Source organism: Squalius cephalus, assembly GCF_949319135.1.
Source record: "Squalius cephalus genome assembly, chromosome: 16".
NCBI classification, from domain to species: domain Eukaryota; kingdom Metazoa; phylum Chordata; class Actinopteri; order Cypriniformes; family Leuciscidae; genus Squalius; species Squalius cephalus.
Window position 1 is genome coordinate 6,515,786 of NC_137137.1, and position 15,722 is coordinate 6,531,507.

Genomic DNA, 15,722 nt, shown 5'->3' on the forward strand with positions numbered 1-15,722 from the left:
TCCTGGTTATTACAAGCGACTCGTTCAGGCAAGACTTACTTGAAACGGAAATGCTACTTTGATTCTATTGTTTTAACTGCTTAGTAACTTGAGGGACATATATGTTAGCACAAGTGCTTTAGTGTATGTTAAAATGCATTGGCAACATTTTTTCGCGAACAGTTTTGCCCACAAAGCATTGAAGAATTGAACAATTGATTATTATGAATGATGGGAATTATGCATACGAAGAGAAAATATGACATTGTATTGTAATCCATCGTGTGATTTTATATAATAGTATATTCATATTTAAAATAGCCAATTCAATTTCATAATACACATTATGTAGTCATACAATAGGCTTGAGAAACAACAAAATTTTAAATTTAAATGATATTCGACAATCTTTCCATATGAGAGAAGCTCTCAAACTGTACCCCTCATACATCAAGATGCATGACCTGTTTGTTGTGTCTGGTTTAATGACAACAAATGGCACTTGCTATTATGTACCCATGTCAGGTTCCTAAAAGTTTTAATATGCAGATGTCCAAATGACATTTGAGTGCTTCAGAGGGGGGGGAGAAGGTGAATTGTTGCTTTTGTATGACATGAGAAGACTTGGAATACAGTGAGTGGGTATTGCTTTTACAGAAGTTGGTGGTTGTGATGTACTTTTTAGACTTGACAACCTTTGGTCTCAATGTATGGAAGAAGGGCAGCATGACCATCTGTATAACTTGTTGTGTGTGTGTGTGTTCCACCGAAAAAGTTAACCAGGTTTGGAAAAACAAAGTTAAGTAAATAATGGCAGATTTGTCACTTTTGTGTTAACTATAAAAACAAAAATCGAAACAGTATATATTTTAAATATAGATTTTGTTTACTGAGTCAACTGTAACAGGCTTTTTTTCCCCAAAGCATGAACACTAAAAAACATAATAAGGATACAATAAACACCGACCAGTCCTATACGCACACTACACAAGTTGCGTAGGGCCCTGCAAATTACTCAAGGCCCCGCCTCCCCCTCGTGTCAAAGCGCGTCAATCAAAGTTTACAACATCGATGAGAAAATTAAGCGGAACTATCCTTCTGGTCACGAAAAGAGAGAGAAAAAAAACACCATGAGAGTGAATTGCGGGAACAGCAATCAGGCAGACTTGTGTTCTCTCCTCTCCAAGTTTGATGTCAGCAAAGAACAGTAAAGTTAAGTTGATGTGCATTTCTCTCTAGTCTGTCTGTCTTGCTAACCTAACGTTAGCTGGGCAATGCAATGCATCTTTTGGTCTTTTCTGTGTCTTGCTAGCTAATGCCGGCCACTTCCAGGGCTGTGCCTGTGTTCTGTGACTTTGTGCCTGACAAAAAAAGTGAGAGTGAAATACAACTATTTATTACGTTTGATAAACGACAAAGGGTAACGGTGTTTGTTCATAAATTGCAGCTCGGAAAAGATAACCGCTAATATTAATAAAAGATAATATTTTTATATTATAAACATTTAATCAATAATTATATTTGTACTATTTAAAATGTGAATTATTGATATTAAGAATGTACTTTTTTTGGTAACAATGTCTATTTCTGATATCAGGAATTACATTTTCATTAGTACTAGTTAAAGGAGTGGGAGCACTGGGGTGTCAGGTGTTACTGTGTGGCAATGGCAAATGGTTTACATGGCTCATGGGTCAGGTAGGAGGGCCCCTTAACAGAATTTTGCTTAGGGCCCCAGGGAGGTCAGGATCGGTGCTGAATAAACAATAAGGATAAAGATACAATAAGGCACAAAGGGGATGTAAACTTAGTAAACTGCAAACTGTAAACAGCAGTAAGACCTAAAGATCAAACATAAGACAAACTTCATAAGCCAAGTAGCCAACAAACACCTGTGTACAAGAAGACTCGGTTCTGGAGTGTTATTTCTCTTTAAGATATAAGCTCTGTCTCATGGGCATTATCTCATGGGCTTCACAATAATATTAGCCGAAATGTTGTTGTCAGTGACATAATTTACACTTTCATGTTTTTCAATGTAAATTTTCAATTTCACACTGTGCATGTTTTTTTAGTCAGCCATCATGCCCTCTTTAATAAGGTTCAGCTCATAGCAAAGGGTCTCGTAGCGGTAGGCCATGCGAATCTGAGCCACGTTGGTTTTGCGGATGTCGTTGCCCTCTGGACCGTCCTTCAAGTAGTTGGCACCAAGGAAGTGAACCTTTTCCTGTTTGTGTGAGAAAAAATTTATGTTGCAGAGTGATTATTAAAACTGAAAGGTATAAATTATTAGGCATCAAATTTCAACAAAAACATTGCTTAACCCTGGTGGTGACCACTACAGATGTGTAATATATATAACATATAATATATATATATATGTAATATATGAGTGAATATTTTGAATTATTAATTACATATTATTAGATATAGAGTAATTGTTTTGAAGTTAATCAGTGTTGTTACTGTTAAGGGGGTCCTATTATTCCCTTTTACATTTATGTTTTCATGCTTGATTTATGTTTATGTTTATGTTTTCACTGGCCCAGTGTGTTGTGATTGGCAGACTTAGCCCCGTGTTTGGGGAATGTCACGCTCCTTTATAAGTGAGTTCTTCTCTAGTGTAAATATTGAGGATAGCATCAATTTCAAACCAATTTGAGCCCGATTCAGACCCTGACAATGTTAACAAACAAGAGGATCCTGTAGAACGGATTTCATGCATGGACTTTGCAAGCACGAATTTCACAGGACGTTTCTGAGTGGTATGTTTTTGTAATTTTCTTATACATTAGAGATACGATGTTATCCATCATTTAATCGTGATATTTGTCTGAAAACTGAGGTAATACAAACAGTAATCGATCACTAAACATGGTTAATTTTCCTAAGGAGCGGTGAACTGCCTTACAGAACCGAGAGCCTACAAAAGCAACAGAAAACAAGCTGTTCTCCGTAAAATGTGCAGTGCACAGATAAAAGTTGGGGTTATAATGTTCAGGATCAGTGTTTAAAATAAGTTTTAAAGACTGTAAGTTCGTCAGCCTTAGGAAGGTCAAACAAATAAGTTCTGGAAACAGTGTCTCTATGACTTAGCGACACCACTGCCTTCTCTAATGCAGCTCAACCAGGCCTCGTCCCCTTTTTATGCGTATTCCGTGGACGGGGATTATTTAAATGAGGAACATTGTGACTTCATAAGATCCGGAAAAATCGCTTTGTAGTCTAAACGAGATGTGTTAATCAGGTGACCTCACCTCATTAGACAGGCCGCTCTGGAGGACACTGTTCTTGGAAATCTCGCACATGTCACAGGTGCTGAGCTTGAACACCTGGGCTGCAATGGCATACTCCTCCATCAGGGGCTCCTATTGATGCAGGAATTCAGATGAATTCAAAAACATGATCAAATCAAAGGAAATAGAGAGAGAAGATTTGCAGTTTGCACATATGGAAAGGGGCGAAGCCTCACACCTTGGTGTAGTGGAACTGCATGGGGTCGTCGGTGGACAGGGAGACAATCAGTCCCTTCTTGTGGAACTCCAGCAGAGGGTTCTTGTTGTACTCTAGGAACAGACTGTTGTTGCTGAGAGGAGACATAGCAATGGGAATCTGGGCCAGGTAATACAGGTACTGCAGGACAGGGCTCTGTGGAACATGAGGAGACAGTGACTGTTGTGATTTCGAAAGACTGAGAGAGAGCATGAGGGTAAGATGAAGTGGTAAAGTGAAGGATGCCCCCTAATGGTCAGGGTAAATGGTGTATTAACCTTCTTGAGGTTGAGGCCGTGAGAGATGTTGTCTGCAGTCATAAAGCAGGCCAGCAAGTGAGTGACTGCTCCAGCCTCCCCACAGTGAGGTCTGAACTGGAATGTGTTCATTCCTCTTTCCCTGGATGCCACAAAAACACAAGATACAGTTACACAAATTGTATTTCAAGTAAATCCTGTTCTTTTTTAACTTTCATTCATCAAAGAGTCCTTTTTGTTTCCACAAAAATTTAAGCAGCTTAACTGTTTTCAACATTGATAATAAGAAATGATTCTTGAACAGCAAATCGGAATATTAGAATGATTTCTGAAGGATCGTGAAGACTGGAGTAATGATGCTGAAAATTCAGTTTTGCATCACAGGAATAAATTACATAAAAAAATATATTAACAAAAAACTGTTAAAATTGTATTAATATTAATATTTACTGTAATTAATATATTTGTATTAATATATGTATTGTATATTTAACCAATAAATGCAGCCTTGGTGGGCATAAGATAATTCTTTCAAAAACATAAAAAAAAAAAGAAAAGTAAATATATGATTTTTTTTTTGTGCCAATTTTATTGTCCAAAATAATATTTTTTAGCTAAATTCTTTTACTCTTTTTGGCCTTTATATTTCAAAGCAGCTTAACAGCTTAAAATAATGATCAATGATGCAAGCAGAAAGCAAACAAACAAAAAAGCAGCTCTAAAAAGTCAATAGTGTCATTATTCAGTTGAAGTCAGTTCAGTGTTGATTCAGTTCAATAACTGGGTAAAGTTCATCATTTATGAATGAGTTCAATTCAGCTATAAAGCATCACTGCAGGAAACAGTGATGTTATCATCCAGCTCAGTTCAGTTCTCATCCAATAGCACACTTCTCCTTGCAAGCATTAAGTATTATTCATGTCCATGGGACAAACAGTGTGGGATGTGTTATAGACCTTATTCAAAGCAGCGCCATGACAAGTATGAAAGTGAGGCTGTGATGGATAGACTTGCTGTGTTTTCAATGGCATCTGCTGTAAAAAGCTGTATAAAGCTCCTAGGTCACTTATAATTTTCCACAGCTCATATTGTCTGATGTTTTTTTTGTCTACTGAAATATCTACACACAGCCTACAACGCAGCATGAGTTCGATGCAGAAGTATAAATTGGGCTTTATACAAAGATGGCGCAGCTGTGAATAAGGTCTATACACCAAAGTTGAATTATTTAGGGTCAGGGATTGAAACAAACCCCTAACTTCAATTATAAGCAATCATCATAGTATCAAGTACAACAATTATCTAGTCTATAAATGTCCTATAGCTAGTTTTTTTCTTTTTGTGTTATTGAGATACTCACTTGCGCAGCTGGTTGAGTCGGGCGATGTTTGCATACATGTAGTAAATCCAGTAAGTGTATGAGGGGCTCTTCACAATGTCCCACTCCTCAGGCTTGGGGCTCTTTGTGGAGAACATGTGACCGCTGTGTTTGGATTCATCATCCACACTGTCAAAGCCTGTCACCTGCAGAGGGACAAAACACACGGATGGAGGGGTTAACAGACTACAGTAATATTGTGAAATATTACTACAATTGAATATGATTGTTCTGTTTTATAGTATTTTAAAATGTTATTTATTGCAGTAATAGCGAAGCTAAATTCTCCAGTCTTCAGTGTCACATGATCCTTCAGAAATCATTCTAATATGATGATTTGCAGACGTGGGTAGAGTAACCAAAATCTTAAAGAAATAATTACTCAAGTAGAAGTAAAATTAATAGCCTAATGTTATTATTAAAATAGTAAGTGTAATCAAGTATCCAATGAAAAGAGTAGTGAGCTATAGTTACTTCGGATCTGATTCAGAACAAGCAAGATGATGCTGGAGTCAATAAAGCATGTATTACAATTTGCTGGTCAAGAAACATTTCTTATTATTATCAGTGTTGAAAACAGTTGTGTTGCTTAATGTGGAAACCATGATACAATTTAAAAAAAATAAATGGCTAATGTATTTTTTCCCTTTCAATCAATTCAATGTGTCCTTGCTGAATTAAGTATTACTGACCCCAAACTTTTGAACATTACTAGGATACTGTATTTATAAGATAGAACTTGTCTCTTTGCATATGTATTCACTAATATTATATTTGCCAGATTCACTCACATGCTTCAAGAAGACACTAAGCTCTGGGTTAGAGTTGGGGTCAATGGTGGCCTGGAAAACAGGTAGGAAGATGTTTTCCAGCATCTTTCCAAAGTGTGGCACAAAGTTCTTGGCTCTGAAAATGTCACTACAGGGAGAAATAAAAGTTATACTGTTAGTACAGTTTTCACAAAGAGACTAAGTGCGAGAAGTGAAACAGATTCACGTACTAGATTCTGGGCACTTGAATCATCCACTTGAGGTGAGGAGAAAAGACCCTGTGCATGTTGAACCAGCTGGAAAGCTTAGTCCACTCATTAGGGTTACAGCCATAGATGGACAGACGGGGCTCTGCGTACTGGTATCTGGCATCCTCCAGGTCACTGGCAACTTCCTGTGAGATTCCAGAGAATATGGCTGATTTGATTGGTTTTCCCGTAAGTGTAAATGAGTAATGCCATGGTTCACCCAAGTCTTACCTTGATAATGGTGGCAAAATACTCTCCAGATATGTGGTTCTCAGTCTTCATATAAAGATCACGCAGCTCACTGGCACCCACAGGGTTGTACTTGGCATTGAATTTATCAAAACGCTGGAAGGTTTGTCTGCCCTGCATGAAGTCGAGCAAGGAATAACTGTAAATAACTTTGCAGTCATCACAAACAACAGTTTTCGTAAGCAGTTAGGAGTGCTAAAAATACTTTCATAACAGCTGAGGATACACCGGGTAGATTTTGTAACCCGATGTAATCATCTAAAAGTAAACACAGCACATGACAACTGCATAATGAGCAGTGCATAGTGCTGTAAGGATACTTTGACATATTGTTTTTTTAGTCCTGAACATCTGTGGTGATTCTCTATACATATTCTTCCCAAGTTTGGGTAAGCAGGCATGGAAGGATTTGTATGATGTGTTGTGTGATACCTACAGCATGCACATCCAGGGAATCTACAGTCAGGTCATAGGGATGCAGGTTAAGAGATGCAAAAAGCTCCTTCATGGTCACTTCCTTGCCCTTCAAAACAGCAACCACCCGATCTGCATCCACACGGTAGGACCTCTTGATGAAGCGGAGGAGATGCTTCTGGTTCATGCAGGCGGCAGCGTGGATGTGAGTATCAACCTACACCAGCGAGAAGGGAACAACAACATAACTGTTATAAGTAACAGTTTTTTTAAAAGTATAAATTAAATTTGGCTGTTTTGAGTCATACCTTTCTACAGTTGTAAAAGTCTCTGTGGGGATTTTTCTTCAGCTCTTTCATTTCCTCCATCTCATTTAACATCTCATGTACATTGAATTTTGACATGAGGAACTTCAGACGACGATGAGTGTATGTCTTTCTGAGGGACAAAACACAAGCATCCATTTAGAAATAGACTTTAATTTGTTTTAAGGAAATTTTTAATCAGCTAGCATGCATTAAATTGATCAAAAGTGACAATGAAGACTTTTAAATTGTTACAAAAGAAATCTATTTTAAATGAATGCTGTTATAATGAAGTTTCATCAAAGAAACCTAAAAAAAAAAATGTATACCAGTTTCCACAAAATTATTAAGCAGCACAACTGATTTTAGTTGTAAAACAATTATAATTTCTTTAAATTATAAAATAATTCAATTTAATTTTATATAAAATAAATAAATTTAATTCATAATAAAATGTTTCTTCAGCATATTGGAAGGATTTCTGAAGGATCATGTGACACTGAAAATTCAGCTTTGATCACAGGAAAACATTGCATTTTACAATAAATTAAAATAGTTATTTTAAATAATAACATATTACTGTCATTTTGATCAAATAAATCCAGCCTTGGTGAGCATGAGACTTTTTTCAAAAACATTTAAAAAATCTTTCTGATCCCAAAGTTTTGAACAGTAGTGTATATCATAAAATAGTGAAATATGTAACACTGATTTCAATTGACATTTCATCACATTAAATTATTTGTGTTTTTTGCCCAATCATGAAATGGAAAATGAGAGAATATAATACAGACAAGTTGAGGTCAGTTATTAAGCATCATGCAGGGCTTTCGTGCACGCGTACGTTGGGCCCTGAGAAATCAAGGCGATGAGGAAGTTCATGTCATCGATGAAAGTGGCAAGTTCTGGACCGGGGTGGTTCAGAGGCTGGTGTTTATCAGCAGATGCTGCGTCTTTGTAGACAAAGATAACACCATCCTTCATGCGAGCAACGTAGCCGAGGTTAGGTGGGAAGTCCTTAGTGCAGAAAGGATCCTCACCAGCCTTAGGAGGAGAGGTAAAGACTGCAACACAACAGAGACTGTTATCATTATGTATCATTATATTATGTTCGTTTCCGAGGATTAAAGTCATCTGTTAATTCCTTGATTCACGGCCGTTTTAACATGTTAAATGTATTTGCCCTGTTTTGATTCGTTTTCCTGGGAAATCGATTTATTTTTATCTTTAGTTGTTAAAAAGAATTACCCTTATCAACCTTGATTAACATGGCAATACAATTTCCATCTCATTATTTTGGCAGCTAATGTTTTGGGTGGGTTTTTCTTGGAGTGGGCGAGTTTCGCTGAGCGCTTGGGCTGGAAATCGTCAAATTGTCATGTCAGAACTAATATTTAATTAATTAATTAATATAAGTGTTTCTCAGCGTGAGGACGGGACAACCTGTCACTCACATGAGATTACAGCAATAGCAAATCATATCAATCCAATCAATTCCCAATGGACAAAATCAAGTCCCACCCAAAATTTTTTCTTGTTCGAGAAGCCGTTTCGCTCGGATATACGTATGTCACTATAGGAAAGAAAAGACTATCGCAACTTCTGTTTCATGCCGACTTTAACAAATGGAACCTTATTGTAACTTATTTTTTATCATAGTATTCTAGTATACAGTTATTACCTGGAAGCATATGATCGTCTAGTTTCCACTGCTCTCCTTCAATTTTGCGTAAGAACTGAGATGGAGTGGTGGGGAATCTCTGGAAAGCTAGCTTCATGTACTTCTCTCTGATGGACAGGGCACGGTACAGACCTTTACAGGACACCTCAAAGTCATCCATGGTGACCTGCAGTACAGTTTGGATTGTGTGAAATGCCAAGTGCTTGCCCTGATTGTTATGTTTGAAATGCCTATATTTTTTATATGAAAAAGCGATAAGTTAACATACAAGCAAATGTATTATGAACTGTCATAGAAAGCATTACAGTGACTGAGTGAAACTATATTTAAAAGCGATCATGTCCCTGATGTAATGCCAGGGCAGTTAAGTTTGATCCTTAGAAAAGAGTAGGCAAGAACTGATGACTGCAGGTGAAAATGAATTCCTTAACTCTCCGAAAACCCCCTTCTAAATGTCAGATATAGATTTCAGAAACCAAATCCAGGGCTGGGCTCCATCTGCTTAGATAGAGAGACCCCTTGGCTGATCTATTTCTGCTGGTCTTGGTAAAGGGCAATATATAAATCAAAACTTACATAACATGGGAATATCCAAGTCAGTTTCTGGATGTAACAGGAAGTTATAAATTGGAACATACCCCAGCAGCATAGTCACCAGTGATGGACACTCTCTGAAAATGAGGCACTTCCAAGTAGGTTGGTTGATCCTCTAGCTCATGGTGAGTGCGGCTGAGAAGCTTCTTACTGTGTGGAAATTGGTTAAAGATGAGGTTGGTTAGTTTTAAGTAAACGTAAAAAAAAAAGCAAAAAAAAAATTTTTTTGCAGGATATACTACAAGAAAAAAACTTGTTAAATATATAATACATACTAAAATAATTTTATATAATGAACGCTTCGATAGCGTTTTCCAACAAAGATTTCAGTAACTTCAAAATTCTGTCAAAGCATTAATAAAAGACACTCGCAAAATTAAGTCGCGTATGCTGCGTTTTCATGTGATGTACCGTCCGATACTGATCCGACAGCGTTCGAAAAGCAAGTATTATGGTTATGTCTCAAGTCAACAAAACGTAAGTACTGTCATTATTTGTCCGTGTATTATCATTACATATTACAAAATCAAATTGTGTATTTGTTTGTCAACATGTTTTGTTTAAAACATATTTTAAACAGTCGACAGCTTAAGGCTGATTTATACTTATGCGTTGAACCTACGCCGTAGGCTACGTGTCGGTTTTCATTTATACTTCTGCGTCGATGTGCAATTACACATGCAGACCACTAGTAGGCAGTTTTCAAAGGCTACACGTGCTACACACAGCCTATATCGTGACCAGGCCGTAGAATGTAAAAACGCGTCAATTCTACGCAGACCGCAAGCGCTGTGCTGTGATTGGTCTGCTAGAACCCCTCCTCCTCAGGTAAAAAAAAAAAATAGAGTTGCGGACTACACATTATCTGTTCTTCAATATTGAACAACTCAAGCTGCAACAAAAGTTGCTATTTGCCACCATCACTGCTGCTATTTTTAATTATTTTATTAAAAATATTTTTTAAGAAATGGCTTACAATCAAATAAATAAATAGTGCTTCTGACAAATATGTTTACATGATGTATAATAACAATGAATAATGCAATTGTTTTTTGCAAATGAAAATGAGACTTAAGAGATAGACATGTTCAATGAGATGTATCATTTTCTAAATGGATGTCCATGTTTCATTCCAGATTAAGATTATTTTCTCAAAAGGTTTTTTTTTTTTTTTTAATGTTTTTCCCCCTTGTCATTTTTAATCAAAATGTCTGATCTTGAAAACAGTTGACTTTTCTCCTTGGTGATGTATGCAGGACTTCTCCAATCAATCTGCTTCAACCTCGCCACTGCAAGCTTGTGTTCATTTTGACTGCAACGCCCACATCTCAATATCAACAACCAATGCACAGAACCAAGTCACCAGACTATATTTTCCTCTTTTTCAGTAATCTGTTACTCTCAGTTGCACTTCAAAAAAATCTGTCGCTACATTAATTTCATTGCGACCTCAATGTAGGCTACTTCATTTAAAAAATGAGTTGTATACTTGTGTAACTGCACTGACCGCTTCTCTATGTCATCATCCTCGGCTACATGATAGGCCAGCTCCTGGTTGAGGATAGGGCAATCGTCAGCCACATCAAACAGGGAGATCTCCTCACGGACATCTTCATCTTTGGTTTCTGATGCAAATACACGCTCTGCGATCGCACGCACACGATCGTCCGTTTCTGGTAGAAAAGAAGAAGCAGCACCACATTGGTTTTAATGCAAAATAATTATTTAAGGAGATGGCGGTCTACCATTTAAAAAAAAAAAAAAAGAGAGAGAGAAAGAGAGGGAGGGAGGGAGCGAGAGTAAAAAGCCCCTAAGCGGTTAAGATGCATCAAGTGAGATGGTGTCATGGTCTTGACATAACTTAAGTATAAAAATAATTATTAGCCGATGGTAAACGCCATAAAGGCACAATAAGTGAACAACCAACTTGTAGTAATTATATAAAGCATCTGACTGGTTGTCCTTTATATATTTTTAACTATAAGAATATCAACTTTTGTTGAACTTTTAAACCAGAGCATGCTTTTGGCACAAGGAAAAAATTTTTCAGAATGATTCAACTACTGAGTCACTGTGATCGCTAGCAGTGAATGAGCAAAATCTCCCATGCAGAGATAAAACTAGTATGACAAATTCATTGAGCCAACACACAATTCAGCAGAACCCAAATCATAACTTAGAAATGTCTAATTGAAAACAGACAAGAAAACATGAGGCCTTCATCCTAAAAGCTTTTAAGAATCACATTAAACATGCGCAGAAATCATCAGTCTAAGCCAGAAGTAGGCTACACAATTTAGTCATTTGTTTGCTTATGAACTACAATGGGGTGCACATTTTTTTCAGCTGAATACACATTTTAATTACAAATTATATTATGAATACCTTTTTGCTCTGACACTCCAGCAAGAAAATCTGTCCGTCTGCTCAACAGTTAACATCAGTGATGCAAATTAAAATATTTCTTATTTGTTTTACATTATAGCATAACGTTTTAAATGTTACTAAAAGAAAACAGGGTTGCACTTTATTTTCAGGTGTCCATGTTACAGTGCAATAATACATTTAGTATTATAATGAGTATGACTAACAATAATTCATTACATGTAGTTAATATAGAGTTCGGGTTAGTTGCATGTAATTACTATAACTACATGTAACGTGTAACAAGGACTCTATAAAAAAAAGTGTTACCCAAAATAGGTTTAAATTACATTATCAATGCCAGATTTTCAATACAGTCTCAGACTTTTGGACCCCAATGTATATTTTCACCTAAACAAACAAGTGAATAAAATATACAGATGGACGTTTTGCCATTATTTTGTTGCACTGAAGCAGTTTTAACATGTCGATCGCGGACGGGTTCCTTTATACTTACTCACTGCTGATTATTCATTTCCCCAGAATGGGTGAGGAAGATCCAAAACATTGGAAAGAAAAAGGAGGTTAGAGGTTAGACTGAGTTAGTAAGCAACACATTGGAACTGTCATTTTATTCACATTTGAGGGATCACACATGCCACCTGAATAACAAACAATTCAGTAGTATTAAATACAATCTCTCTGTATTGCAGGCAACCGAATTTTACAACTAACAGTGTCAACATGAACATTTGTATATATAAATCGCAGTGACTGATGGGGTAGAGTGAAAAGTGCAAAATTATGTTTAAAAAAAAAAAACCTCAAGTCATGCTCATTGTCATATCACTATGACTTTTTTCACAATCCCAAGATTGCAGACACCTTCAAAAGAACTCAAACAAGGCTTGACATTTCACAAATAGTGTATCACTATCTGTTCTCTTCACATAGAGGCAAACTTTTATTTGCTATTGTTCACTTTCCATGATCATACTTTTTATTTATTTAAAACTGGTTTAATTCAAATTACAATTTCAATACCTGTTTCATCACATATTTAATAACTAAAGCTCAGTTAGAGGCCCCAAGCACCCACACCATTGGCCCAGACCACAATCCACAAGGGTTGCGTCCGAAATCATATACTCTCTTAAGTTGGTACTTAATTTTTTTTTTTTTTTAAAGATCAATTTTGGCCATTTTTGCCTTTTATTAGGATAGGACAGTAGCTAGACAGGAAGTGAGGTGAGAGAGAGGGGGGGGACGGGCTCAGGAAAGGCCCACGAGCCAGGATTCGAACTCGGGTTGCCCGAAGCACAACGGCGCTACATGTCGGCACACTTGCCCACGAAGCTATCGGCGCCGACTAGTTGGCACTTATTTTGAATAAATAATTACTTTGTGACCATTGAAAGGTATGTTATAGTATGAATATAATCTGGATCACCATGTTGTCATTATCACGTGGTCTACCAGTGTCAGTTGCGAAACTTGTCAGTTGCGCTTCACTTCACTTCACAAATCCTCTTCCATGCCCTTATGGGAAAGTGTCCATCGTATGCTCACTTCAGAATCTCGCCGGAAGTAGTAGGTCATCTTGGTACTTTTAGCCTACTCTTTTATGAGAACTGAGAATGTCACATATGTTTTTCCCCTACTATAGAAGTATGTGATTTCGGATGCAGCCAATGTCAATGTCATGGATCGTGAACACTAGACAAATAAAGTAACAACTTATTTATACTAAATAATATTCAGCATCCCCTAATTCACATTCCTACACTCTAAAACGTTCTTTAAAAAAACCACACGCCTTGTATCCACCTGGAGTTTCATGGCAAATCCCTTGGTTTTGAGATTCGCATATCTACCAGGTCATGCTCACCCCTCTTTCCAAACACACAAACAATCATCCGCCTATGATTCCTTCCAATACTTACGCTTCTCCTCCACTGGGTTAGTAATATGTACCCATCAGATATAGGACAGGATTCATGTGAGGGGGCAAACAAGAGTTACGGTCACTCACAAGGACAATAACTCACATTGACCACAATAGAAACAGTAGGTCATCACATGAAGACAGGAAGAGGATTTTACTCTGAATTATTTGAATACGTCACTGAACTGAATAGCGAAAGGTTTCAGAAACATCTATCTGCCATTGGTCGGGCAAACAGATAGTCCCGCCAAAACTCACACCAGCAACTACAAATGACTTTCTCCTGTCCAGCTTAATATGCAGAGACATAAGTATTTTAATATCAGAAACAATCTTCAACAGAGACAGAGTATTAGACTCAATGGTCTTTTACTTGGGTGTGAACTCATCAACCGAGTGTTATAACAGCCTGCTCGAAGACTCTCTCTCTGAAGCTCAGCCAGTTTGTGGCCTTCCCTGCTGCCATGAAATGATAGTGTTTCTATTTTTAAACTTGGTGATATCAGTGACTGATATCCTATAACAGTCTGCAAATTCAAATTCAGATTATTCCTACTCATGGAAAGCAGCATGTCTAGAAATGTAATTCTCCAATCAACCCAATATCTTACTGAGAAGAAAAGAATCAGGACTATCCCACATAATCAGCGCACATACACTTGTGGTTATAAGTTTATATACACCTTACAGAATCTGTTTTTAAGGTAATAATTGTAACAAAATAAGAGTACTATTGAGTACTAAGAGTACTATATGAGTAAAAACATGCTGTTTTTACGGTACCTCTTTAGCTAAAATTATTAACATTTTGCAGATTCTGCCAGGTGTATGAAAATATACGACCACAACTGAACTCGCTAAGACCCAATGGACAAACATTTATGATGTAAAAATACATTTCAGGTGAGTGATGGCGAGTCAAGCACCAGTATGACATTTGAGCCACTAGAATCCGCTGACTAGCAAAAGGTTATCCTGCATTTTCAAGCAAGCCTCCATGTGTTGTAACTAAATCATAACTCATAAGCGCTCACAACCTCGTTAATGGAGTCTTCCACAGCTGCAAAAAAATAAAAAATAAATCAGTGTGAACTCCTGCATGCATACATATCTGACGTCATTTTCAAGAGTGCATATAGATTGCACTTCAGTCTATATCTAAACGTGTGGATCAATCCATCACAGTTGTTAATGAGGCAGTATCAAACACTAACACCTCTATTTTAATTCTGCTTCCATTTATTAAAATGTCAGGGGTGTTGACACAGTTGAAGAATGCAATGCCTCAGACAGTTGCTGCCTTTGAATTAAAGTTCCTAAAATACTCTCATGTACCACCACTGCCTGATCAAAAACAAATGTGGTTGTTCTTGCCTACTGTATTTGTTGTACAAACTTCTAAGACTTGATCGGCAAAAATAACTATTCAGACACTCCCATTCCTGGATTACAGTTTCCGCAAGAGACCACACTGGTGTCCAAACTTTTGCAACATTTTAATATTCTTCAATTAACTTTGCATACACATCTATTAAGCAATTGTATGCTCATTTGAATGTTTTCTGTAGTGTAAAACAAATTTAATAGATTAATGCAATGTTAAAACCAAATCTTCTCTTTGTGTGTTGGATTCAGGTGGTGAATGGACACTCACCGGGCACAGCGACTTTGGGCATGTTGGCTTTTGGTTTCTGACACTATCACTCTTCCTGCAGAAAGCTGGTCGGTCCGACACTGATCCTCGGTAGCGGGGAAGTGTGCAGTTGGACACAGCAACAGTGTAATATAAAGCAGTGGTTGCCCAGTGTAACCAGAGCCGTGTACCCGCACTGGATACGAGGGGTTTGACGCTCCAGGTTCTGTGTGTTCAACTCTATTTTAAGTTTTAACAGACAGACAGATTCAAGTGACAAGCTCACACATGAAAAATAGGATGTTATGTAAGCACACACACACAAACATCCATGCACATGTAGGAGAATTACACACAATATGCTCAGTTTTCAATTCATTTACTGGTAAAACGTGTTGTAATAAGGTAGGCAC

At 37.2% G+C, this 15,722-nt stretch overlaps 1 protein-coding gene across 1 annotated transcript; it reads right to left on the minus strand.

The window, feature by feature from the left end:
• Positions 1-844: 844 nt before the first annotated feature.
• Positions 845-15,452, minus strand: ampd1 (adenosine monophosphate deaminase 1 (isoform M)). Its single transcript, XM_079896647.1, has 15 exons — positions 15,331-15,452; positions 10,875-11,040; positions 9,412-9,517; positions 8,774-8,939; positions 7,937-8,156; positions 7,096-7,225; positions 6,810-7,004; positions 6,356-6,487; positions 6,107-6,270; positions 5,898-6,024; positions 5,089-5,252; positions 3,750-3,870; positions 3,454-3,627; positions 3,237-3,347; positions 845-2,206 (listed from the first exon to the last, which is right to left on the minus strand). Exons 1-15 carry the CDS (start codon positions 15,350-15,352, stop codon positions 2,051-2,053), a joined length of 2,154 nt encoding a protein of 717 aa, XP_079752773.1. The 5' UTR covers positions 15,353-15,452; the 3' UTR covers positions 845-2,050.
• Positions 15,453-15,722: the final 270 nt, after the last annotated feature.